At 47.7% G+C, this 25,095-nt stretch overlaps 1 protein-coding gene across 1 annotated transcript in view; it reads left to right on the top strand.

Moving 5' to 3' along the window:
* Nucleotides 1–857: 857 nt before the first annotated feature.
* Nucleotides 858–25,095, top strand: part of LOC142245629 (uncharacterized) — a 73,374-nt gene continuing 49,136 nt past the window's right edge. The window contains exons 1-5 of the mRNA XM_075318519.1: nucleotides 858–950; nucleotides 12,167–12,511; nucleotides 13,155–13,448; nucleotides 19,561–19,665; nucleotides 21,824–22,198. Of these exons, the coding sequence (XP_075174634.1) occupies nucleotides 905–950; nucleotides 12,167–12,511; nucleotides 13,155–13,448; nucleotides 19,561–19,665; nucleotides 21,824–22,198 (1,165 nt within the window). The 5' untranslated portion in view covers nucleotides 858–904. The remainder of the gene's footprint in view (nucleotides 951–12,166; nucleotides 12,512–13,154; nucleotides 13,449–19,560; nucleotides 19,666–21,823; nucleotides 22,199–25,095) is intronic.

The following is a 25,095-nucleotide window of genomic DNA, read 5'->3' as shown; positions in this document are numbered from 1 at the left end:
ACCCTGCCTGATGCTCCGGTATCCAGTTGGCTCCCCGGTTCGGTTCCGGCGGGCCACTACCCAGTCCCGGTCCCGCCGGTCGTATTCCCGGTCTCCTGCAGGCGGCCACTACCGTCTGCCTGCCTGACTGATCTGGGGTCCTAGGCTCCAACCCAGGCCCCAAGCAGAACTCACTCCTCACTCTTACTCCTCTTACTTCCTCTCCCTTTTTCTAACTGCTCGTGTTTTCCTGCCTCAAGCCAGCAGACTCCTCGGAGGGCGTGTCTTTCTGCCTGACTCCGCCCCCCTGGTGTGCCTGTCTGACTCTGAGGGAGGCAATCAGGTCTTTTGGTTGACTGGTGGTACCTTACTAGGGTGGGTGTGTGTGTGGTGAGTGTAGTGACCTGTGACCCCTGGGGTCCAGGGCGTCACACATGCATGCGTCCTGCGTCCCCTGCACAATCTATGTAGATTGTGCATGATACGTGCGCGCGATGCTTTTATGAACGCAGCTATTTGGATGCTAAAATTTTGACCCAAATCCGTGCGTTCATAACAGCACCATGTTAATTATTTGTGTGTTCTGGATGCAGCTCCCGCTCTGTCTATGGTGGGGGCAGCAGCCAGAGCGCATGAAATCGGCTTTTTTTTTAACAAAATAACTGCATTCATTATGTAGTCTGTCTGCAGCGATTGGACGCGCACATGTGCTGTCAAATCGCTGCAGAATATTCTGCAGTTACGTGCTTCGGGCTCATGCGCACGTTGCGTCCTGGCCAGTGCAGAAATAAATGCACCCTCTGGCAGACGTGACATAACTTATTCCCCTGCCGCTCCCTCCCTCCTTCCTATCCAGTGCCGGAGAAAATGAAAGTAAAATCAGGATTCAGACATTACAGGGCTGGAAACACTTGTGGATTGTGAAATGGCGGAGCTCACAGCTTTGTTGCTGCTCGTATTCTGTCACACTTGTAAGTATAAGATTTACTCTGTATATATAGCTGGGAGTGTCAGAGGAGGAACAAGAAATTTAGGAAGCATGTGTTTCATATTTCATGCCAGTTTTCTGCTTTGAAGGAGCCACATATAACCCACTCACTCCATTTTTATATATATAGTTGTAACGGGGTGCCAGGGGTGCCTCGGGGATTGTAGTCGTGGCCCCTTTTTCTCTCAGGCTAACCCCCGACTCCGCCGTCACTATTGGGACAGGGGATTGTTCTGTGGGGCAGAGTGTGGTGGAAAAGAGCATACTTTCAGCCGCAGGAAGACTCTTCAGGCAGGGATCAGATAAACCAAACGACATCTTTATTGCACAGAGTTTCACAGACAGATTTTGTAGCGCACGGTCACAATTCCTGTCCAGGGAAATCTTTCCTTGTTGTTTCCTCTAGTGGGGATGTGCCTGGCTACTCCACTTCACCTAGGCTCCCACTCCGGCTATCACAGACTGGACCCACACCAATTCTGCTTCACCCTTGAGGACACTTCTTCTCTTCTTCCCTTCTTTCTTTCTTTCTGCCCACTCAGCTCCACACTCTGCCCCTGGCTGTTCCTTCTCCCCCGTCCCGGAATCAACTGCCTTCCACACACACACACTTCTCTCCCTTCCCCCTAAGCTGCCGGCTCCTCCTCCCTCCTGCACAGTTTCTATGGGGACAGCCGTCCCACCCGGGCTCTAGGGGAAACCCACTAAAACAGTGCAATTACAATAAAACATCAACATAAAACATCAACAGCTTTGTCTACCCCAGCAGGGGTATCTTCAGGGAGAAACACTGCACCTCTTTGTAAGGGGTCTGCCCACCCCTTACATTCCTCCCCTCTTTCTGCCTAAGCCTCCCGGCAAGGCTCGAACCTGTAAAACACAAGTTAGCAGCAAGGCAAACTTTGGATAAAACTTTAAAACCTTCATAAACAAAGTCAACCCCTGAGCGCACAAGTTCTGCGCCCGGAGTCCCTCCTGGGAGCTCCCGGTCTTTGTAGACAGTGTGCCCGGAGGCCGTTACAGCACTCCCGGTCTTGGCTGGTCTTCTGCCCGGAGGCTTTCACAGCACTCCCGGTCTTTGAAGGTAGGAGTACAAACAACAAAGTCTTCCTTAACAACACGGAGGGAGCCCCTGGCTCAGTCCAGCATCAGACTCCTTCCGGGCTCGGTAGCTTAAACATGGTTGCAAACTGTGGAACTTCTCCGGCTCTTTAACAATGCCGGTATTCAACACGAACATGTCCATTACCTCCGGTCATTACGAGTCACTCGGGATGGTAAGCGCGCTGCCATTCGGCCCGCTGAGCCCTCACATAATCGGAAAGGGACTGACCTGGCAAGCGGCGCAGCCTCCGGAACGGTTCGTAGTTGACGGGTGGTTCTGGCGCCTCTGTCTCCGGTTTTTCCTCCTCAACCCCCGACGGGGGTGACGGGGTCGCTGAACGGGACGGCAGTGGACTGCCCACGACGATCACCGGGTGTGTGACCAGACTCTGGTGAATTGCCAACACCGCCGGTGTCCCCTTCTCTGGGTCAGCACTCGGTCCTGTCATGACTTCTGGCGATACCGCCAGCGTGTTTCTCGGCCGGGAAATCTCAGCCAGCACCGGTCTCTGCTGGATACGCCTCCGGTATTGGCACTCTTCCCATTCGATTTCTTGCTGCCACTGTGCGGCCTCTTGTGTAGTGGGTATCCGGGTCACTCCTACAGCAAATAAGCCCCGGCATCCCACTTCTCTCTGGAACTTCACCTTTTCTCCCGGGTACAGCGTATGAAGGCGTTGTGGTAAGCCCTCAGTGTCCAGGTTAACCCGGTTATAGAAAAAATGGTCTCCGGTCTCTTCATCCTCAATGAATCCATAGCCCTCCTTCTGGTTAAATTTGACTACGGTGCCAACGGTGCACTGCCGTTCAAACTCGTCGCTAAGGGGACCGGCCATCATCTCGCGGGCCACGGTCTCGGCCAGTAACCTCTCCTGCACCGGATCGGGTTCAGGCGATGGGGACTTTCGCTGAGTCAGGGCCGTCGGCTTCACCGGCTCCCAAAAGAATCCCCACTCGTCTTCTTCTAGCTCCTGGGCATGTTGCTCTTCCGGGGCCGGAACTACTGTGTGGGTTGGCGTTTCTTGCAATGGCGCCGGGGACAGTGGAGATGCTGGAGAAGGTGGAGGCGGGCCTTCTTTTCCCGCTCTTGGATACACTCCATCCCCAGTCTCGCACATCAAATCGACCCAGCCGAGGCGGCTCTTCTTTTTTTCTGTAACGCCGCCCACTTCACATGTCTTCATCAGCATCCTGGGGCCAGCACCTCCCCTCTTTGAGCGGCGCACTCCGCACTTCTTTTTCTTCACCGGCCAGCCCCAGGCTCTTCTTTTGGCGCCAATTCTTCGCGCGCTCACTGTGTCCATAAAGACGACGGCCATCTTGCCGCCATCTTGTGCCCGGTCCAACGCCTTAGGCCCACTTGTTCTTCCCACCATGGGATCGGGACCCTTCGCCAATAATCCGGATCCTGTGCCCTAGGCACCACTTGGTCTCCATCTTCTTGGATCGGGACCCCTTGCATATAATCCGGATCCTGCCGACTACGCCACATGTAACGGGGTACCAGGGGTGCCTCGGGGATTGTAGTCGTGGCCCCTTTTTCTCTCAGGCTAACCCCCGACTCCGCCGTCACTATTGGGACAGGGGATTATTCTGTGGGGCAGAGTGTGGTGGAAAAGAGCATACTTTCAGCCGCAGGAAGACTCTTCAGGCAGGGATCAGATAAACCAAACGACATCTTTATTGCACAGAGTTTCACAGACAGATTTTGTAGCGCACGGTCACAATTCCTGTCCGAGGAAATCTTTCCTTGTTGTCTCCTCTAGTGGGGATGTGCCTGGCTACTCCACTTCACCTAGGCTCCCACTCCGGCTATCACAGACTGGACCCACACCAATTCTGCTTCACCCTTGAGGACACTTCTTCTCTTCTTCCCTTCTTTCTTTCTTTCTTTCTGCCCACTCAGCTCCACACTCTGCCCCTGGCTGTTCCTTCTCCCCAATCAACTGCCTTCCACACACACACACTTCTCTCCCTTCCCCCTAAGCTGCCGGCTCCTCCTCCCTCCTGCACAGTTTCTATGGGGACAGCCGTCCCACCCGGGCTCTAGGGGAAACCCACTAAAACAGTGCAATTACAATAAAACATCAACATAAAACATCAACAGCTTTGTCTACCCCAGCGGGGGTATCTTCAGGGGGAAACACTGCACCTCTTTGTAAGGGGTCTGCCCACCCCTTACATAGTTCTGACTTTTGCGCTGCTCTCGACACTTTTCAATAATGGATGTGGTGACTTACGTAAATGAGCTTTTATCCAAATATATGAACTGTTTTTTGTTTTAAATGTTGTAAACTCCCTCCAGTAGAGGGTGGCGTTAAAAGTGGGGTAACATTTCTAGACAGAAGTGTAATAGCTTAAGATTTATCAAACATAGGGCCTTTTTTGATAAATTTGGTCGGACCTTAGCATGTTAGATTTCTGTTTAGAAATGGGACTCCACTTTTGTTTGCCATCCTCCCGTTTTAGGCTATGTGCCCACGTTGCGTATTTGCATCCTGCGTCGCCAGTACAATCTATGTAGATTGTGTATAATTCATGCCCATGTTGCGTTTTAGAACGCAGCAATTTACATGCTGCCAAATCGCTGCGTTCTAAAAAGCAACATGTCAATTCTTTCGTGCGCTCTGCATGCTGTCTCCATTCTGTCTATAGAGAGAGGCAGCATACAGAGCGCACGAATTCTGCAGGCATTCTGCAGTCACCAAAGTTTCAGAACGGAGCTTTTCAGCTGCGCTCTGAAGCGCACATGCAGTGGCTTTACGCTGCGGTGCAGAGCGCACACACGTGGGAACATAGCCTTAGAGTGACCATCACCTGTCCAGGACCCCCACACACATTGTACTGTCAGACAAACCCTCTGATATCAGTGGGTTTTACTGATGATATTGTATGGGGGTTTAAGGGGTACTTTACACGTTGCGACATCGGTAACGATATATCGTTGGTGTCACGTTGTTAGTGACGCACATCCGGAGCCGTTACTGACATCGCAGTGTGTAAACCCTAGGAGCGCCGATCGAAAAATCGTTCAAAAACGGTGATCGGTGACACATTGCTCCATTCCATAATGTCGTTACTGCTGCCGGTACAATGTTGTTTATCGTTCCTGCAGCACCACACATGGCTGTGTGTGAAGCTGCAGGAACGACAAACATCTCCTTACCTGCGTCCCGCCGCCAATGCAGAAGGAAGGAGGTGGGCGGGATGTTATGTCCCGCTCATCTCCGCCCCTCCACTTCTATTGGCCGGCCGCTTAGTGACTGTTAACCTACTCGTTGCCGGGCCGTCGACAGACGTCGTCACGGGCAGCCTAGCCCGGCTTCGTTGCCCCGAGGCGTACAGTAAATGGTGAGGGAGATGATGGGGGTAGTAGTAGGATGAATGTCGTGATGCCACTTGTGGTATGCGGCCAGAGAATCACCCGCCGCTGCTGTCACTGTCCTCTGGGGCAGATAATGGTAGCAGCTATGGATGGTATCGCTCCCCAAAGGTGGAGCGTGCCCCGAGGAGGATGATGAGGGGGATAGTAATGGCGGGTGCTGAGGCGCTGGGACGGCAGCTCCGGCAATCAAGAGACAGAGTCTATGGCTCGGTTCCAGGTTGTTCACTCACTCTTTGTGCTGTGCTGCTCACCCGGGTAATACCGTTCACTTACTGTGATGGGCTCCGTCGAACCCGAATCTTTTCAGAGGTCAGTCCGGTTTGGGGTTCGGTGGGCTCCCTCCTTGTAGCGCCTGTGCATTGGATCCCTGTGGCTTGAAGCTACTTGGGGACCCCAGTTTTCACGACCAGTACTCTTGTCCCTATTTGCAAGTGCTGCTGTTCCGCTGTGGGGTATGGTGCTGTCCAAGGCCCCGGATCCTCTCTGGCACTGTGCTTTAGGGCACTGTGTGGTCAGGGAAGCTTGAAACTTCCCTGTCCTGGCAGATTCTGGAAAACCATTGTGGAGTATGATCTTCCCTAGGGTCCTGCCGCCCTGTGTGGTGCCAATTCCTAGAGGAGCAGTTTCACTCTCCCCTGAGGCAACAGTGGGAACTCTCCTCTCCCACCCGAGCACCTGTGAGACACGAATGCTCCTGTCCTCTCCTGCTGGAGACCTCTCCAACTGTTGTGTTGGCTCCTGACTCCCCCTGCTGGCCGCACCTCCTCCATCCAGGTCCTAAGCTAGTGGGACTGGGGCCCCTGTGTGTGGTTATCCTATAAATACCACTCTGTAGGCGACCCCTTTGTTACCCGACCCTAGCCCAGTGCCCAGTGGGAATAGGGGCAACCTGGTGTGTATTTGAGTGTGTAGTGGTGAAACTGGGACTGACCTCCTCAGGATCTGGCTTTAGCATTACACCCAAATTTGGGTGCAATACTCTGTGGTGATTGAAACCTCAGGGGCGCCACACATGCAAGGTCCAGGTAGCAAAGGGACTGCAGATCTCAGGCAGTGAGGAGAGAATTAGCAGACGTACTGGATGCCAAAGACAGATAGCAGAGGTCCTGTAGATCACAGACAGGTAACAGAGTTTCTTGAGACTCCAGACAGGTGTCAGTTGTCCTGAAGACTACAGGCAGATAGCAGAGGTCCTGGAGACCGCAGACAGGTATCAGATGTCCTGGATAGCACAAGCAAGTGGCAGAGGTCCCGAAGACCACAGGCAGGTAGCAGAGGTCCTGGAGACCACAGGCAGGCAGCAAAGGTCTAGGTAGCAGAGGTTACAGAGACTGCAGGCAGTCTTTGCTATGCCCACACTTCTGCCCTCTTCCAAAATGGCGCTGTCCTGGGCACGCATGCGCGGCGGTGTTTCATCGTTAGCATTCTTGTCTGACGGCTTCCAGAACGGAATGGGGCGGGTTCAATGTGACGACATTGTGTACCCGCGTCATTTCCGGGAAATGCCTGAGGACGCTAATGCAGATGCGATCCTGCCCCATATGCGGCCGTATCAGGACATGTGGTGATTTGTACCACCGCTATATAATGACCCCCCTTTTCAGACACCATGCAACGGCTCCCCGAGGAAGGTTACGAAACGCGTAAGGCAACGGCCCCCCGAGGAAGGTTACGAAACGCGTTGGGGGGCGTTTGTCCATCTGTCAGTGGCTCAGTAGGATGGGTAAGTTAGATTAACCCTTTATTACATGGTCTATGGAATATCACTCAATGGGTGTATGGTACTTCCTGACACTATATGGCTTTGCCACTGGGCTGGTCATACACTGTATAAGAACCTTTACACCCTTCTCCAGAACTCTGGAACTGATCTAAACTTTATTTAGGGTCTGTTATTCCATGGATTGTGGGTATGATATGATTTTTTGATCTGCCCATCCTCTGAGCCTCTGCCTTTTGGTGCTCCTTGGAGCTCTCATTCTGCACCTGTTTGTCATCTTGTCCATTTTTAGTGGGGGTTTTTTATCTGCCCTTTTGTAACCATTTATGAGAAACTCTTAATAAAGATTCTTTGCACTTTTTTCATCAAGAGGATGTCCTTGCATCATTTTATCTACATTAATTGGGTCATTACTCTCCTCTCTCCTCCTATCTTTATAGAGACTAGGCAGGTAGCAGAGGTCCTGGAGACTGCAGGCAGGTAGTAGAGGTCCTGGAGACCATGGGCAGGTAGTAGAGGTCCTGGATCCCGCAGACAGATACTCAGCAGGTTGTGGTGCACAGACAGACTAAAGGCCCTGTCACACACAGAGATAAATCTGCAGCAGATCTGTGGTTGTAGTGAAATTGTGGACAATCAGTGCCAGGTTTGTGGCTGTGTACAAATGGAACAATATGTCCATGATTTCACTGCAACCACAGATCTGCCAAAGATTTATCTCTGTGTGTGACAGGGCCTTAAGTCTATGTGCGCACTAGACCTTTTCAGCACTTCTCCAAAACACTCTGTTTTTGGCCGCAAAAAAATGGACAAAAACGCACCCACGGCAAAATGCAGCAGTAAAAATGCACTGCGTATTACCGCGTATTTGTGCGTTTTTGGCTGCGTTTTGCTGCGCTTTTGATCACTGCATTTTCCTGCATTTTTCCCAATGCATTTCCTGGGTGAAAAACGCAGTAAAACGAAGGAAAGAATTGACATGTCCATTTTTTTTAGCTCAAAAATGCAGATAAAAAAAAAAGTTGTGTGCGGACAGCAAAAATGAAAAGTCATAGACTTTGCTGGGGAAGCAAAGTCATGCAGTTTTGAGTCCAAAAACGCACCCGAAAAACGCCTAATGCGTACATAGCCTAAAGGGTACTTTACACGCTGTCGGTATCGATATCGCTAGCGTGTGTACCCGCCCCCGTCGGTTGTGCGTCACGGGCAAATCGCTGCCCGTGGCGCACAACATCGCCCGGACCCGTCACACTACTTACCTGCCTAGCAACGTCGCTGTGACCGGCGAACCGCCTCCTTTCTGGGGGGGGGGGGGCGGTTTGTTCATTGTCATAGCGACGTCACTAAGCTGCCGCCCAATAGAAGTGGAGGGGCGAAGATGAGCGGGACGTAACATCCCGCCCACCTTCTTCCTTCCTCATTGCCAGCGGGACGCAGGTAAGGTGAGGTTCCTCGTTCCTGCTTTGTCGCAAATGTTGTCTGCCGCAGGAACGACGAACAACATCGCTACTCGCCTGTCAACGATTTTTGGTGTTGGAGCAACCTCTCCAATACCAATGATTTTTACCTCTTTTGTGATCGTTTTAGGTCGCTCAGAGGTGTTACATGCTGCGATGTCGCTAACGACGCCGGATGTGCGTCACAAACACTGTGACCCCGACAATATGTTGTTAGCGATGTCGCAGCATGTAAAGCACCCTTAAGAGTCTTAAAATGAAGACACAACAGATGTGTCTTGGTAGGCCTTATAAAGGTCTAGGAAGCTCAACCCATAGGAGCACACTGGGCTACATGCGTAAGTGGTGCAGGTGCGGTAGCTGTGTATGTCCTGGCTGTGTATGTGGACTTGTGCCATGAGGATATTATGGTCTTGCGGGCAAGATAGCGTTGACTCCGGCTGGCCAGAGACCTCCATCCAAAAATAAACCTTTCATTGAACAGTAGCTTGGTACAGTAGATAGAAGGTGAATAACTTCACAAATGTTTTCGTTGCAACACAGATCATTTTCATACCCAGTCTCTTTACTTCTCCGCACACAATCACTCTACTTCCCTGAATTCACTTGTCACTTGCTCAACAGATCAAAGTTCCTTCTCCACAACCCAGCTCATCACCACAATCTAGTTAGTGAAAGTTCGATTCTCAACCTTCGCTTTCGCTTCTTCTTCCTTTTAAAGGAATTAGTTTGCCAATATTGCCGTACTTAGCTTACTTCTCTACTTCTGACGCTTTGGAACTCCGGCCTAGGGCACTCGCTTCATCTCACGTACTCTGTTCTGTCTTGGCCGGTTACCTTCAGAGTTATAAACTCACGGCCATCCAGTCTCAGGCCCCATCTCCAGTCGATCTCTCTGTCCTTTGGTCAGTTCTCTCTCTTTATTCAGGATCACGCTATCCACTATTCCAGTCTCCATTCACATCAGGGACACCCAAATCATGTGGCTTTGCTCACTAGTCAAACCATAGGTCTACTCTTCATGGTAGCTGGGCCCTATCTCACCTCCTGTCAGAAAAATGTCTCTGTCCCTTCATTTTAGCCCCTCCTACTCTAGGCTAATCCCAAACATTAACCCTAAGGGGTACTTTACATGCTGCAACATCGCCAGCGATGTCGAGCGCGATAGTACCCGCCGCCATCGCACATGCGATATGTGGTGATAGCTGCCGTAGCGAACATTATCGCTCTTGCAGCTTCACACGCACATACCTGCTCTGTGACGTCGCTGTGACCGGTGAACCGCCTCCTTTCTAAGGGGGCGGTTCGTTCAGCGTCACAGCGACGTCACAGCAGAGTCACCGGCGCCCAATAGAAAAGGAGGGGAGCAGATGAGCGGCCGGAACATGCCGCCCACCTCCTTCCTTCCTTCTTTTCCGGTGGACGCAGGTAAGGTGCTGTTTGTCGTTCCAGCGGCGTCACACATAGCGATGTGTGCTGCCGCAGGAACGACAAACAACATCGTACCTGCAGTAGCACCGATATTATGGAAATGAACGACGTGTCAACGAGCAACGATTTTTCACGTTTTTGTGCTCGTTGATCGTCGCTCATTTGTATTACACGCTGCAATGTCGCTACCGGCGCCGGATGTGCGTCACTAACAACGTGACCCCGACGATATTTCGGCAGCGATGTCGCAGCGTGTAAAGCACCCCTAACTCTCCCTACTGTTGAGAAAAATACAATCTATCACTAATAATGCATGCCACAATACACATTATATATGTCACGATTCCTCTGTGCAGAGCATCTTGCATCCTAGAAGATGCTCTGCTGAAGAAAAAACAAGAACGCCAGCACTAAATGTTCACCACAGCACTAAAAATTCCAAACTGTAATTATCAAAATTTGAGATTTTTGGCAAAAAATTTGCAATTTTTTGAAGATTTTCTAGAAGATGCTCTGCTGCATTTTCCTGGATTACAGACCTGGAGGTGACACGATTCCTCTGTGCAGAGCATCTTGCCTTAGGAGATGCTCTGCTGCGCTTTCCTGAGTTACTGAGCTAGCAGCTTGATTGACAGCTCATGATTCCATGTTGGTGCTGATTACTCAGGTATTCCACCTTCCCGGTAATTGCTCAGGCGTCTTTATTGAGCATGCTCACCCAGAACCTCACCAGTTGTATTATCAGGTTCAGCAGTTGGTTTATGTCTCTGTGCTGATCTTTGTGTTTTGACCCCGGACTGTTATTTGACCCCCTCTCTGCCCGCTCCCTGTTCCTGTTGTGACCTCCTGATTTTTTACCTCAGACCGTTACTTGACCACATCTCTGCTTTCTCCCTGAGCTTATTATGTGCTCTCCTGAATTTCTGACTGTCGGATATTGACCTGACTACGCCTCTATTTACTCCTTCTGCTCGTACGTGTCCTTCCATTACCAGACCTCGGCTTTCCTGACTACTCTTACGTCCATATTTCCTTTAAGTAGTGGCTAGCATCACAGTACATCACAGCAATACTCGTGTCTTAAAGGGGGAATGTGGGCAGAATGTCCATCTTCTTACATTTGTAAAGCCCGACATGGAACACAAGAAAGCATAGTGGATTGGAGTGAAGGGACCCGAGCTCAGACCCAGGACAAGTGTGTAAAAATTCCCAGTAAAAGAATCTGTCATTGTACATGCAATCTAATTTTTCATCAGAATGACTTAGAGCAGGAGGAAGAGCACAGAGCAGTCTACAGAGTGAGTTTTACATGTTCTAATCATAGCATTTCTGTATGCAAGGTGTCGATTCGTATTGAATTGATGATGCCCAACAACTTTGTAATTCACTTTTTTCTCTATCTCGTTCTGTTTTCGAGATAAAAATGCTAACTCCGTTGTTTTCCACCAGGTGGCGCTATAGGTGGTTTCATTGCGTAGAGTGCATGGCTACTTTACTATACCTAGACACCACTTCTATGCCTATAGCTGCTCCGTTCTCAAGTTAATGGCGGTGGACAGGATATGGGTGGACACACTGTATAGACTTGTCGAGAGATTATTCAGTATTTCCCTAAATGAATGATGAATTCACCAAGTGTAGGGAATATTTTCAGTTTTATGGTCTACACTTTGCATTCACAGCTCTGCTAAGTTCTCATCACATACATTCAGAGAAAACATGGGTTAATGCTGACAGGGACCAAGCCACGCATGAAAATAGTTGGAAAAGCCAGTCCTCGGCAGCTTCTCCTCGCCCGCTCCTCTCGATTCACTGATCTATCAGAATCTTCGGTGCGTGATTAGGCAGCATATCAGCTCTTCAGGTTCCCTTTAAATTGAAAACAAAAATTCAGATTTATTTTTTTGGCAAAATCGCCAGCCATGTGTATGGTGGATGTCACCAAGGGGTTAAACCTGATTAGAAACATAACCCTATTGGTGGCCTCCCACAAAAGAATCTTTATTAGTTATACCGTAAAACCCATTTAATTATGACTTTAATTGTATTTATTTTTACCGTGACTTTCCTATGGAGTCTACATAACCCTGTCTGTTTTTCAGTCTTTCCTTCCGCTGAATCCGCGTTGATAGTCTCCGCTCCTCCTTCTGTAACTACGGAGCTGGGAAGTGATGTCACGATACCTTGCACCTTCGAGGTGGAAAGAACTACAATAAACCTCCAGTATGTCGCCATTGTGTGGGAATTTCAGGGAAATGAAATAGTAAGGTACGACAGCAAAGGGCTTGCCAGTCAGCCGAGGAATCACATAAATGAAAATGCCATCGGCAATGGAGTCGCTGATTTATATGTGAGGAACGCGTCTGTCAGCAACATCGGGACTTACAGGTGCAAGGTATTCTACACCCCTAACACCGATCACAAGGAGATTGATCTTATACTTTATGGTAAGTTCATGTTACCTATATTATCAAATACCACAAATTAGAAATGTAGTATAGGTCTCCTGATTAGGTATGTCGCTCACCTCATGTGCAGGGCATTGCAGTAGCCCACTAACAGCTAACTGTCACTATAAGAGTGGTCATAACTATAGATACCTAACATTGTAATGCCCTGCACATGAGGCAAGAGACATGGCTAACTAGAAAAACTATAAAAACTATACTACATTTCTAATTGGAAGTATTTGCTAATAGTATTATTATTAAATCTACTACATATTGGGATAGGATCTTGGTGATAGGAATAACCACCATACATGATGTGTGCACTGTGTGTAAGGAGCAGGCTCAGGAGCTGAACCCGCTCCATACAGCACTGGTGACAGCAGTGTTATGTTATACAGGTCATCTAACTGCTGCAAGCTAGGCTATAAATCATAGCAGAGACATTTAAGAGGCTGGAAATTATGGAAATTATCTCTTCCAACAGCCTTCATCTCCTCTTTTCCTACACAACATGACCGCATGATGCTGATAACTTGTGGCCGGGCCTCATCGGAGAGCGGTCATTTTACCATACACCACAATATTACAGTTCAAAATACGACTGATTACGGCATTCATTGTTTATTTTTGTCCTCCACAGCTCGCCCGTCTATCTCGAGTGTTGAGAAAGTTAATATAGGCCATGAGCAGGACCAGATCTTGTGCTCGGTGACCAGATTTTACCCAGGAAAGATCACGGTGGAGTTGATAAAGGATGAGTCGGTTGTGAATGTCTGTGGCTTATCCCGGTTTGATAAGAATAATGACGGCACGTTCTCCATGAATTGCACCATGACATTACCGTCCACGGAGAAACCCAAATCCTTGTCATGTAGAGTCCTGCACGAATCCCTCCCTGAACCCATAAAACAAGACATCCGTCTCCTATATAGCGGTGAATTTCATATGTTTTAGCATTATGTCACTGGTTATGTTTCTGACATTAGTATGAATGATCAATAGCAGAATTGTAATTAGAGATACATAGTCAGTGTTTTTGATTAACCCTCAAGGGAATCTGTCGCCAGGTTTTTGCCACCTAATCGAAAAGCAGGATAATGTAGAGACAGAGTCTCAATTCCACGTCTCCTCTGTACCTTCAAAAAGGGACAATCTTTAGGTGACAGATTGTTTAGGTGGCAGAAAGTGACTGTGAACCAAACAAGTTGGCTAATGTGCTTTAAATGTTATGGCTGTGGAGCTTTCCCGGTTATTTGAACTTTTGTGGAGGTAGCCTGAGCTATAAATTGTTTGTTTAAATGTAATAAGAATATCTGTGTATGGAAATAATCAAAATATAGATGTAGTAGCATAATTATCTTTGTCTATATAGCAATCGCACAGACCCATAATATGATTTTAAATTGTATAGTTATTAAGGGGTTTACCAAGGATAAGTGAACAGATGTACAAACAATGAAAGTCTTCATAATGATGTGCAAAGACCTTATCAGTAGTTTCACACAGAAAGAATGTATAACGAACAGAGATGTATTTTACAGTATACTGGGAAAGATTGGGGAGTTGAGTACTCCCTAAAGTCTCTGTTCTAGCTTCAAGGTCAATGTTGCATTTTGTATAATTTAGTCTGTTTCAATACATTAGCCCAGTCCATGACATTGGCTCATACAGGAAACACAATTTGTGCGATCATTGTCTGATTCATCTGCGCTGATATATAGCTAATACGGCACCGGACTCTGGATATCCTGAATGAAGATACCATTAGCTATCTTCAACTAAATTTCTACCTTGACACTTTCAATACTTTTACAAGCATGGCCAGAGGGAAAGTCTACAATATCTGTTCCTTCATTAATTGGCGTACAAAAGGGGTGCTCTATAAGGCCACCTGCCCTTGTATTTGTTGGTAAAACCACACGCAAATTAAGAAGGATTGGAGAACATTTCAGGGATATTGTAAACAAGAAAGACTCATCGCGCATGCACATGAATATGGTACATTGAGATAACTCTAGACTTACATTCATTGGTATTGTCATCAGCCCCAAATAACAGGTGGGAATTGGGATCACCATCTCCTTCAGCGTGAGTCACACTGGATTTTCACAATAAAAATCTAAACACCTTCAGGAATGAATAGACTCCATACCTAAATTTGTTTTATATGACAGAAATTGGGCGAATTAGTTCTTCCTAGGGACAGCCGACGAGGAGTGGGGTTGTAATGACATGACAGTTAGGGTGTCCACCCTTTCGGTCAGTCAGGGAAGGATGGTAGAAAACGCATTGGCTTTTTCAGTCGCTCTCTCCTCCCCCCTTCTTCCCCTCTCCCTCCACTCCTATCGTGGACTAAGGGGTACTTTGCACACACAGATAAATCTTTGGCAGATCTGTGGTTGCAGTGAAATCATGGACATATTGTTCCATTTGTACACAGCCACAAACCTGGCACTGATTGTCCACAATTTCACTGCAACCACAGATCTGCCGCAGATTTATCTCTGTGTGCAAAGTAGCCCTAAGGGTTTTCACCACTATCACCCACCTTACTCCTTTACTAATACTTCTGCATCCCCTGGTTCTCTACTTACCTTGTATGTACTGTGATAACACGCTCCGGGATCGCCTTTGCTGGGTTCAAAGGGCACGTATTCACCTCAGGCAGACAGCCGAATTCAAGGTGTAACTGACGCTTGGTCAGGTTTATTGCAGTGAAGCATAAACAAAAAGAAAAAAAACACCAACAAAATAAATCCTTGCCTGTCCGGCACTAACTATACACGGTGTTATCCTAACTACCAACTGGAGGGCTTCTCCCTTCCAGCTAAACCATACAAACATCAGGCACTGCTCCTCACAAGTGTCTCCTACACAGCCAGGCTTACTGTGTTCCCAGATGGAGACACTTGTGAGGAGCAGTGCCTGATGTTTGTATGGTTTAGCTGGAAGGGAGAAGCCCTCCAGTTGGTAGTTAGGATAACACCGTGTATAGTTAGTGCCGGACAGGCAAGGATTTATTTTGTTGGTGTTTTTTTTCTTTTTGTTTATGCTTCACTGCAATAAACCTGACCAAGCGTCAGTTACACCTTGAATTCGGCTGTCTGCCTGAGGTGAATACGTGCCCTTTGAACCCAGCAAAGGCGATCCCGGAGCGTGTTATCACATTGTGGTGGAGAACGCGGGCAGCACGTTACAGCGCATCATAATGGATGACGTGGTGAAAGCGCTGGTACAATCCGCAGCTGTGCAGCAAGAGGCTAATCGCTTGATGTCGGCACAGTTGAAGGAACTGGTGGAATCGACGGTTAAAGACCGCCAACTTTTGCAGCTGGTGGCGCAGCGTCTGGCGACCGTACCGGAGAGTAATGCGGAGGCTGACCAGAGGGTGATTCATGTGAGTCGGTGCTGGCAGAAATTAACCACAGAGGACGATGTGGAAGCTTACCTGACCACGTTTGAACGGACGGCGGAGCGGGAAAGGTGACCTAAGACGTCATAAGAGAAGAGGCCATAGTAGATTGGCAAACAGACAGTGAGACATTGTCCTGCGGGAAAGTGGCTGTGGCCCATTACACTGCGTGGTTTATGAGGTTGTGAATAAATCACCGAGATTCTTTAAGTGACAAAGTGCTTGTGTGTGTCTTGATCCCGCTGCCAGACGTGTGCCCCAAGACGTTCAGGGCCCAGGTCGTCACATTATGGTGGAGAACGCGGGCATATGGCCTGGTTGCTAGGGGCAACGCAGCCTGGTTGCTAGGGGCAACACAGCCTGGTTGCTAAGGGCAACGGCCTAGGACATATTCTTGTGGATACGGACTGCTTGCTGTGGATCGGCGGGTCCACGAAAAAGCTGAGCGACCATGAGTGGAGCCGCAAGCCTGGACGTTATGGAGGAGCTGTACCAGTTCCTTGTGTGTGGACAGCAGGAGCTGTCAGTGCGCAGAGATGTGGCAGCAGTGGACCAGTTTGTGAATTCCCTTCTGGGGCCAGTACGGGCACAGGGTACCCAGGGAGATAAAGGGGAACGGTGTGAACTGGGATCTAAGGACACTGCAAGGAAGCCACAGAAAGCCCATAAAGGGGTGGTTGCCCATAAGGGGGTGGAGTCCCATAAAGGGGTGGTTGCCCATAAGGGGGTGGAGTCCCATAAAGGGGTGGTTGCCCATAAGGGGGTGGAGTCCCATAAAGGGGTGGTTGCCCATAAGGGGGTGGAGTCCCATAAAGGGGTGGTTGCCCATAAGGGGGTGGAGTCCCATAAAGGGGTGGATGCCCAAAAGGGGGAGGAGTCCCAGAAAGCGGTGGTCCCCCAAAATGGTGCAGAGCATCCCTTTATGGGACTCCACCCCCTTATGGGCAACCACCCCTTTATGGGACTCCACCCCCTTATGGGCAACCACCCCTTTATGGGCTTTCTGTGGCTTCCTTGCAGTGTCCTTAGATCCCAGTTCACACCGTTCCCCTTTATCTCCCTGGGTACCCTGTGCCCGTACTGGCCCCAGAAGGGAATTCACAAACTGGTCCACTGCTGCCACATCTCTGCGCACTGACAGCTCCTGCTGTCCACACACAAGGAACTGGTACAGCTCCTCCATAACGTCCAGGCTTGCGGCTCCACTCATGGTCGCTCAGCTTTTTCGTGGACCCGCCGATCCACAGCAAGCAGTCCGTATCCACAAGAATATGTCCTAGGCCGTTGCCCTTAGCAACCAGGCTGTGTTGCCCCTAGCAACCAGGCTGCGTTGCCCCTAGCAACCAGGCCATATGCCCGCATTCTCCACCATAATGTGACGACCTGGGCCCTGAACGTCTTGGGGCACACGTCTGGCAGCGGGATCAAGACACACACAAGCACTTTGTCACTTAAAGAATCTCGGTGATTTATTCACAACCTCATAAACCACGCAGTGTAATGGGCCACAGCCACTTTCCCGCAGGACAATGTCTCACTGTCTGTTTAAACTGCTGATTGTTCATACAGTTCATTCTCTGGCATCAGCCAGTATAGTCCCCTTTCTGGGGTGTTACCTGCCAGTAGGTTTGCAGGCTGTCAGTCTGCCTCCATCCAGTCCAGGGAGACTCTCACACTGGGCTCAACATCCCGGCCCATGGACACGTTCCAATTCCTCACAGCCTCAGTGGATTCTGCAGCTCCCTGACATTTCAGAGCCCTCACATGATCTCTGTGTGCTGGTGGGAGCCATCTTGGTTGGAGCACATGTGCAGGAGATCCTGTGCATACAGAGCTAGTGAGGGCTCTGAAATGTCAGGGAGCTGCAGAATCCACTGAGGCTGTGAGGAATTGGAACGTGTCCATGGGCCGGGATGTTGAGCCCAGTGTGAGAGTCTCCCTGGACTGGATGGAGGCAGACTGACAGCCTGCAAACCTACTGGCAGGTAACACCCCAGAAAGGGGACTATACTGGCTGATGCCAGAGAATGAACTGTATGAACAATCAGCAGTTTAAACAGACAGTGAGACATTGTCCTGCGGGAAAGTGGCTGTGGCCCATTACACTGCGTGGTTTATGAGGTTGTGAATAAATCACCGAGATTCTTTAAGTGACAAAGTGCTTGTGTGTGTCTTGATCCCGCTGCCAGACGTGTGCCCCAAGACGTTCAGGGCCCAGGTCGTCACAGTACTGTATGGTAAACCCTACAAAAATACCTTTTTATCCCTTACTCCAAATTTTGAGTGTAAATAGGAGACAATAATGATTGGTCTCTTTTATGGAGATGGGTTATGGATTATGTTCCATCGCCCTCTGTTTCATTCAGGGGCAAATATATCATTGATGCAGCCTGTGCAGTTGCACTGGGGCTCATGGGGTTGAGGGGCTCATTTCTACCTACAAAGTAGGTGGAATTGGGCTTTTTGATGAGCCGTTAGGCTGCAAAGGGCCCATATATTGTTCTTACACAGGGTCCTTTTCTGTTTGTGTCCTCCAGTTGTTTCACTTATCCTAATTTTGTGAGAATACATTCTGTCTTTTTGCAATGGTGGGGTTCATGAGGCATCACTTTAAATTAAATTATTAAATAATTGGACTTCAGCTCATATCTTATGCTCTTTTCTATATGGTTGGTTGCTATGATTACAATTGATAGCCTATGTTGAGAGACATGTTCTTCCGTGTCTGAAAAACCTGTCGCTTCTCACACTTTATATTCATCCCACAGCATATAATAAAGCTGGCGTCCTGTGCAATATATATATATTGTATGTCTGCCACTCTGTATAGGGAGGCTGGGCAAGGTAAACATGAGTTCTTTGGAAATTTGGAGGATTAACTCAGGGTGCACTTAACCAGAATCTTCCATTCATGAGGTGATATCAAGCTTCCAGCACAGTTATATAACAATTGTTCTAGGCATTAGTAGATGGACGACTTTAATAATCTTCACACAGGACTTGCATTATAACATACATGACAGTCTGTTCACAGTTCACCCAAGGTGAGGTAATCTGAGGTCAGTTTACCTGTGGTCACAGCTAAGGTACCATGGAAATAAACTGAGTGACGTCACCGCTCATCCCTGCGGCTCGGTCAGTCTCTGCCTGAAGCCACAGCTGCAGACATGTTCTGTGCCCACACGCTGTGACTTCAGTATGTATGTAACAGAGAATTGGGTGTTTGGGGTCAATAAAGGGGTGAAAGAGCGTGTTTTTTTGTATTTTAGTTCACTTACAGATTAACAATGGGGAAGGGGGTCTCATAGATGCCTTCCATTACTAATCTAGGGCATAGTGGCAGCTGTGAGCTGTGCTATTTTTAGGCTGGGGAGGGCCCAATAACCATGAGCCTCCCCAGCCTGAGAATACCAGCCCCCAGCTGTCGTTTTATCATGGCTGGGTATTAAAATTGGGTGACCGCATGCTGTTTTTTTTAAAATTATTTACTTAAATAATTTTAAAAAGCCACATGTGGTCCCTTCTATTTTGATACATTGTCTGGTGATCGGACTGGTAATGTACAGAATAGTGAATAATAACATTGGTGATAAAGTAAGTGATATGTGTAATCTTTAACTCTTATCTCCTCCAGATGATGGCGGTGATAACACCGGTGTGGTGGTGGGGGTGATTGCTGGAGTAGCCGTATTGATCGTGTTATTGATCATTGCTGTGGTTTTATACAAGAAGAAATCAGGTATGTTACAGTCCGGTGTACATAGAAATCATGGGGGCCCCATAGCAAAAGGTCTATTTGCCCCTAAAACCCCGTCACCCACATAAAAATACTATGTTAAGGAGATTACCCCAAGAAAAAAGTACATTTTAATCAATAGATCTTCACATAACAAAAATTGTATCAATCGAATATTTTACCTCACAGAAAGCAGGTGTGATCCCATGGTGTGCTATCTTTATATTTTTTTTTGTGTCCTCCCCTGCCAGGAGATGTGGTATGATCAGACCATATCTCTGACACAGCCATTACACAGTACACAGCTGGGACACATTTATAAGATTATCTCAGCACAGGAACATTTTCTACAACATCCAATTTTGGAAATTATTATTATTATTCCAAGATCTATTGATTAAAATGAACTTTGTTCATGGGAAAACCCATTTAAGTCACAATTAGAGGGTTTGGCATGGATCTGCCGACCCGGTTACTATATTAATGTCGCTATGAATATGAAAATGGCATTCATCCACGAATATTGAGGGAATTGAGCTCCGTAATCGACAGACCGCTGTATCTCATCTTTTTAGACTCGCTTGTAACAGGGTTGGTGCCTCAGGATTGGAGGATTGCTGATGTGGTACCGATATTTAAGAAAGGTAAGAGGGTAGATCCAGGCAACTACCGTCCAGTAAGCCTGACATCAGTAGTATGCAAAGTTTTTGAGGGCATTTTAAGGGATGACATGCAAAAATATATTGCAGAAAATAATATGATAACTGACAAACAGCATGGATTCATGAAAGATAAGTCGTGTCTAACCAACCTGTTGGGGTTCTATGAGGGGGTAAGTTCAAACCTGGATATTGGTAATGCAGCTGATGTGATTTATTTGGACTTTGCAAAGGCATTTGATACTGTACCACATAATAGCCTTATACTAAAGCTCCAGAAGCAAGGACTAGGGGACACAATATGCAACTGGGTAAGGAATTGGCTAAAAGATAGGAAACAAAGAGTAGTCATAAATGGTACATTCTCTAAATGGGCTATAGTCAGCAGTGGGGGCCGCAGGGATCTGTGCTTGGACCGATTCTTTTTACTCTCTTTATTAATGACCTTGTGGATGGGATTGATAGTACAGTGTCAGTCTTTGCCGATGACACCAAACTATGTAGGATATTAAAAACTGACCTGGATAGTACAATATTACAAAAAGATCTGGATAAGATGTCAGAATGGGCAGATACTTGGCAAATGAGATTTAATGTTGATAAATGTAAAGTAATGCACCTAGGACGGAGTAATCCTATAGCTGCGTATACATTAAATGGAAGTAAACTCGGGACTACAGAACAGGAGAAGGACTTGGGTATTCTCATTACAAATAAGCTGAGCAGCAGCACTCAATGTCAAGCAGCAGCTGCTAAAGCAAACAAGATTTTAGGGTGTATAAAAAGAGAGATTAGATCCCGTGATCCCAACGTATTGTTACCCCTCTATAAATCACTTGTAAGGCCACATCTGGAATACGGGATCCAGTTTTGGGCTCCACATTTTAAAAAGGACATTCAGAAGTTAGAGTCAGTTCAAAGGCGGGCAACTAGACTATTACAAGGAATGGAAGGCCTCCCATAAGATGAGGAATAGAGGCCGCCCGTATGATGAGGAATGGAGGCCGCCCGTATGATGAGGAATGGAGGCCGCCCGTATGATGACAGGTTGAAAAAGTTAGATATGTTTAGCTTAGAAAAAAGACGTCTCAGAGGAGATCTCATTTATATGTATAAATACATGTGTGGTCAATATAAAGGACTGGCACATGACTTATTTCTTCCAAAGACAGTACTAAGGACCAGGGGGCACTCACTGCGAGTGGAAGAAAAGCGATTCCGAAACCTAAATAGGAAAGGGTTCTTTACAGTTAGAGCAGTCAGACTGTGGAATACACTACCACAAGAGGTAGTAATGGCCGATACTATAACAGCTTTTAAAAAAGGGCTGGATGATTTCCTCAGTACACAAAACATTGTTGGTTATAAATGACTTAGTGACTAAATGTAGAACTGGTGGAGGAAGGTTGAACTAGATGGACCTAGGTCTTTTTTCAACCTAAGTAACTATGTAACTATGTAATACTTTGACTGAGTGATTATCATTTCTATGTTATAAATAGGAAACTCAGAAGTTCTGGTATCTAAAATTCTTGGCACCAAAATGATGGAGGGTGAAACCACCACCCTGCATTGTACGTCCTATAACCGTTCTCAGGAGACCAAGGTGAAATGGATCATTAACAATAAAGATGGCGCCACATGTGAGATCACAGAGACGAGATGGGAAGACAATGAGGATCAGCAGCCTCTAATGTCCACGGAGTACAAGGTGTCCACTGAGAAGACGTCCAGCCAGAAGAAGAAGTCTCTACACGACATCACCACCAAACTGACCTTCATTCCTTCAGTGTCCAGACACCTGGGGTCAACCGTGACCTGCAGATTTACTGATAAGAGATCGGAGGAGACAACCCACAAGATCAACGACATTTATGGTGAGAGACTTAACTAAAAAGACATCTGATTGCTTCATAGGACAGATATAGTGCCTTGCGAAAGTATTCGGCTCCCTTGAATTTTTCAACCTTTTCCCACATTTCAGGCTTCAAACTTAAAAATACAAATGTTAATGTTCTGGTGAAGAATCAACAAGTGGGACACAATTGTGAAGGTGAAGGAAATGTATTGCTTATTTTATACTTTTTAAAAAAATAAATAACTGAAAATTGTGGCGTGCAATATTATTCATCCCCTTTAAGTTAATACTTTGTAGCGCCCCCTTTTGCTGCGATCTCTGTCCCAGTCTCAGGTCTTTTGCAGATTCCAACAGGTTTTCTTCAAGAATGGTCCTGTATTTGGCTCCATCCATCTTCCCATCAATTTTAACCATCTTCCCTGTCCCTGCTGAAGAAAAGCAGGCCCAAACCATGATGCTGCCACACCATGTTTGACAGTGGGGATGGTATGTTCAGGGTGATGAGCTGTGTTGCTTTTATGCCAAACATATCGTTTGACATTGTGCCCAAATAGTTTGATTTTGGTTTCATCTGACCAGAGCACCTTCTTCCACATGTTTGGTGTCTCCAGGTGGCTTGTGGCAAACTATAAACGACACTTTTTATGGATATCTTTGAGAAATGGCTTTCTTCTTGCCACTCTTCCATAAAGGCCAGATTTTTGCAGTGTACGACTGATTGTTGTCCTATGGACAGACTCTCCCACATCAGCTGTAGACCTCTGCAGTTCATCCAGAGTGATCATGGGCCTCTTGGCTGCATCTCTGATCAGTCTTCTCCTTGTGTGAGATGACAGTTTGGATGGACGGCCGGGTCTTGGTAGTTTTGCAGTGGTATGATACTCCTTCCATTTCAATATGATCGCTTGCACAGTGCTCCTTGGGATGTTTAAAGTTGTGGAAATCATTTTGCAGCCAAATCCGGCTTTAAACTTCTCCACAACAGTATCACGGACCTGCCTGTTGTGTTCCTTGCTCTTCATGATGCTCTCTGTGCTTTACACAGAACACTGAGACTATCACAGAACAGGTGCATTTATACGGAGACTCTATTACACACAGGGGATTATATTTATCATCACCAGTCATTTAGGACAACATTGGATCATTCAGAGATCCTTAATGAACTTCTGGAGTGAGTTTGCTGCACTGAAAGTAAAGGGGATGAATAATATTGCACGCCCCAATTTTCAGTTATTTATTTTTTTAAAAAGTTTAAAATAAGCAATAAATTTCCTTCAACTTCACAATTGTGTCCACTTGTTGTTGATTCTTCACCTGAACATTAACACTTTTATCTTTATCTTTGAAGCCTGAAATGTGGGAAAAGGTTGAAAAATTCAATGGGGCCGAATACTTTCGCACGGCACTGAGTTACATTTAGCATCTGTTTCCCCATCCTAAATCTTCATATTACATGAGAATTGAGAGCAGATTTCACACTGTGGAGAAAATCTCTAAATTGTCCAGCACTGCGGTTTTGCAATCAGCAGCTTGTCAATCTGGGTGAAACGTGCGTCTCGTCCACAATAGAATCCACAGAAGTACTTATTGCTGCAGAACTTCCACAGTGGATCCGTCACATAGGAAAGTTCTCCCTGACTTCCTCCGTCTTTTCCTTCCTATTCTTTTGGCTTAAAAAAAACCCCAAAAGATTTCATGCAGGTTGTGGATCGCCTTTTTCTTTATCGTTCCTTTGGGAGACCCAGACCATGGGTGTTTAGCTTCTGCCTCCGGAGGACACACAAAGTACTACACTTAAAAGTGTAGCTCCTCCCTCTGAGCTGATACACCCCCTGGTAGCCAGTCCTAGCCAGTTTATTGCTTTGTGTCAGGAGGCATACATCCACACATGCATTCTCATCTGATTTGTTTGACTTTTGGAAAGAGTTTGAAGAAAAGCGGGTCCATGTCTGGACTCCCGGCATGTCCCTTCTCACCCCACTGTGTCGGCGGTGTTGTTAAGGTTGATTTACAAGGCTGCAGCCTTACATGCCGCGCTCCTTCACCATCCCTTCTGGGCTCTGGCTTGAAGTGGGAGCCAGCACGGTCTCCATGCCTGACAGGAGTCCGGTCTCCATCCACAGCCCCTTGAGGATTCTGTTGGACCGGAGCACTCATCCCCAGGGACATGGCCCTGCGTCTCAGCAGCTAAGTACCTGAGACGTTTATGTTGGGGGTCCCGGTTCTTTATTGTAAGGGGAGAGTATGCTGTGATTGTTTTAACTTTTCCGGCGGGTTCTCTAGCTTTTGCCTGAGAACCGCGCCGATGGTGCCTGCTTGTCGGCCTCGCCGCTTAAATTTAGGCTCCGGCTTCGCCGAAGGCCTAGTTTCATTTTCCTGCCCTCGCATGTCACTCATGGAGAGGGACAGGTTCGGCTCCTCCCGGCGGCCGTTCTACACAGGGGAGGGACACTCCCCACTGCTGGGGCGTCCCTCCTTCCCTGCAGGTCTCTATAGCCCTCCAGTTCCCGATCTTTTATAGGAACGCCCTCTTCTCAGGCAGAGTTCACTCTGCTCTGGGACATCCTGCATTCTGCATCTCTGCTGAGGTGCTGCGCACTGGGGGACCGGGCTTCGGGATCTGGAGGGCACACAACACCGCACTCAGCGGTCTGGTAAGCCACAGCCGGTCTCCGGTTGTGGACCTCTGTATATTCTCCCTGGGGTTCATTCTCTGCAAAGCCCCCACTCCAGCAGCATGTCTCACACAAGGAGCAAGGCTCCAAAGATTTATTCTGCATGCACTGCATGTAAGCTCCTGCTGCCTGAGCCGAGCATTTATCCACACTGTGATGGTTGCTCTAACTTGGCGGTGCCACAGCCTGGAGTCTCACCCCCAGTGGTCTCTCAGGCTGCTGCTGCACCTGTGATTGA

The sequence above is a fragment of the Anomaloglossus baeobatrachus genome, chromosome 7 (assembly GCF_048569485.1).
Source record: "Anomaloglossus baeobatrachus isolate aAnoBae1 chromosome 7, aAnoBae1.hap1, whole genome shotgun sequence".
In the NCBI taxonomy this organism is placed as follows: Eukaryota; Metazoa; Chordata; class Amphibia; order Anura; family Aromobatidae; genus Anomaloglossus; species Anomaloglossus baeobatrachus.
The sequence above is the reverse complement of the archived record's forward strand: the minus strand, read 5'-3'. Positions and strand labels throughout refer to the sequence as shown.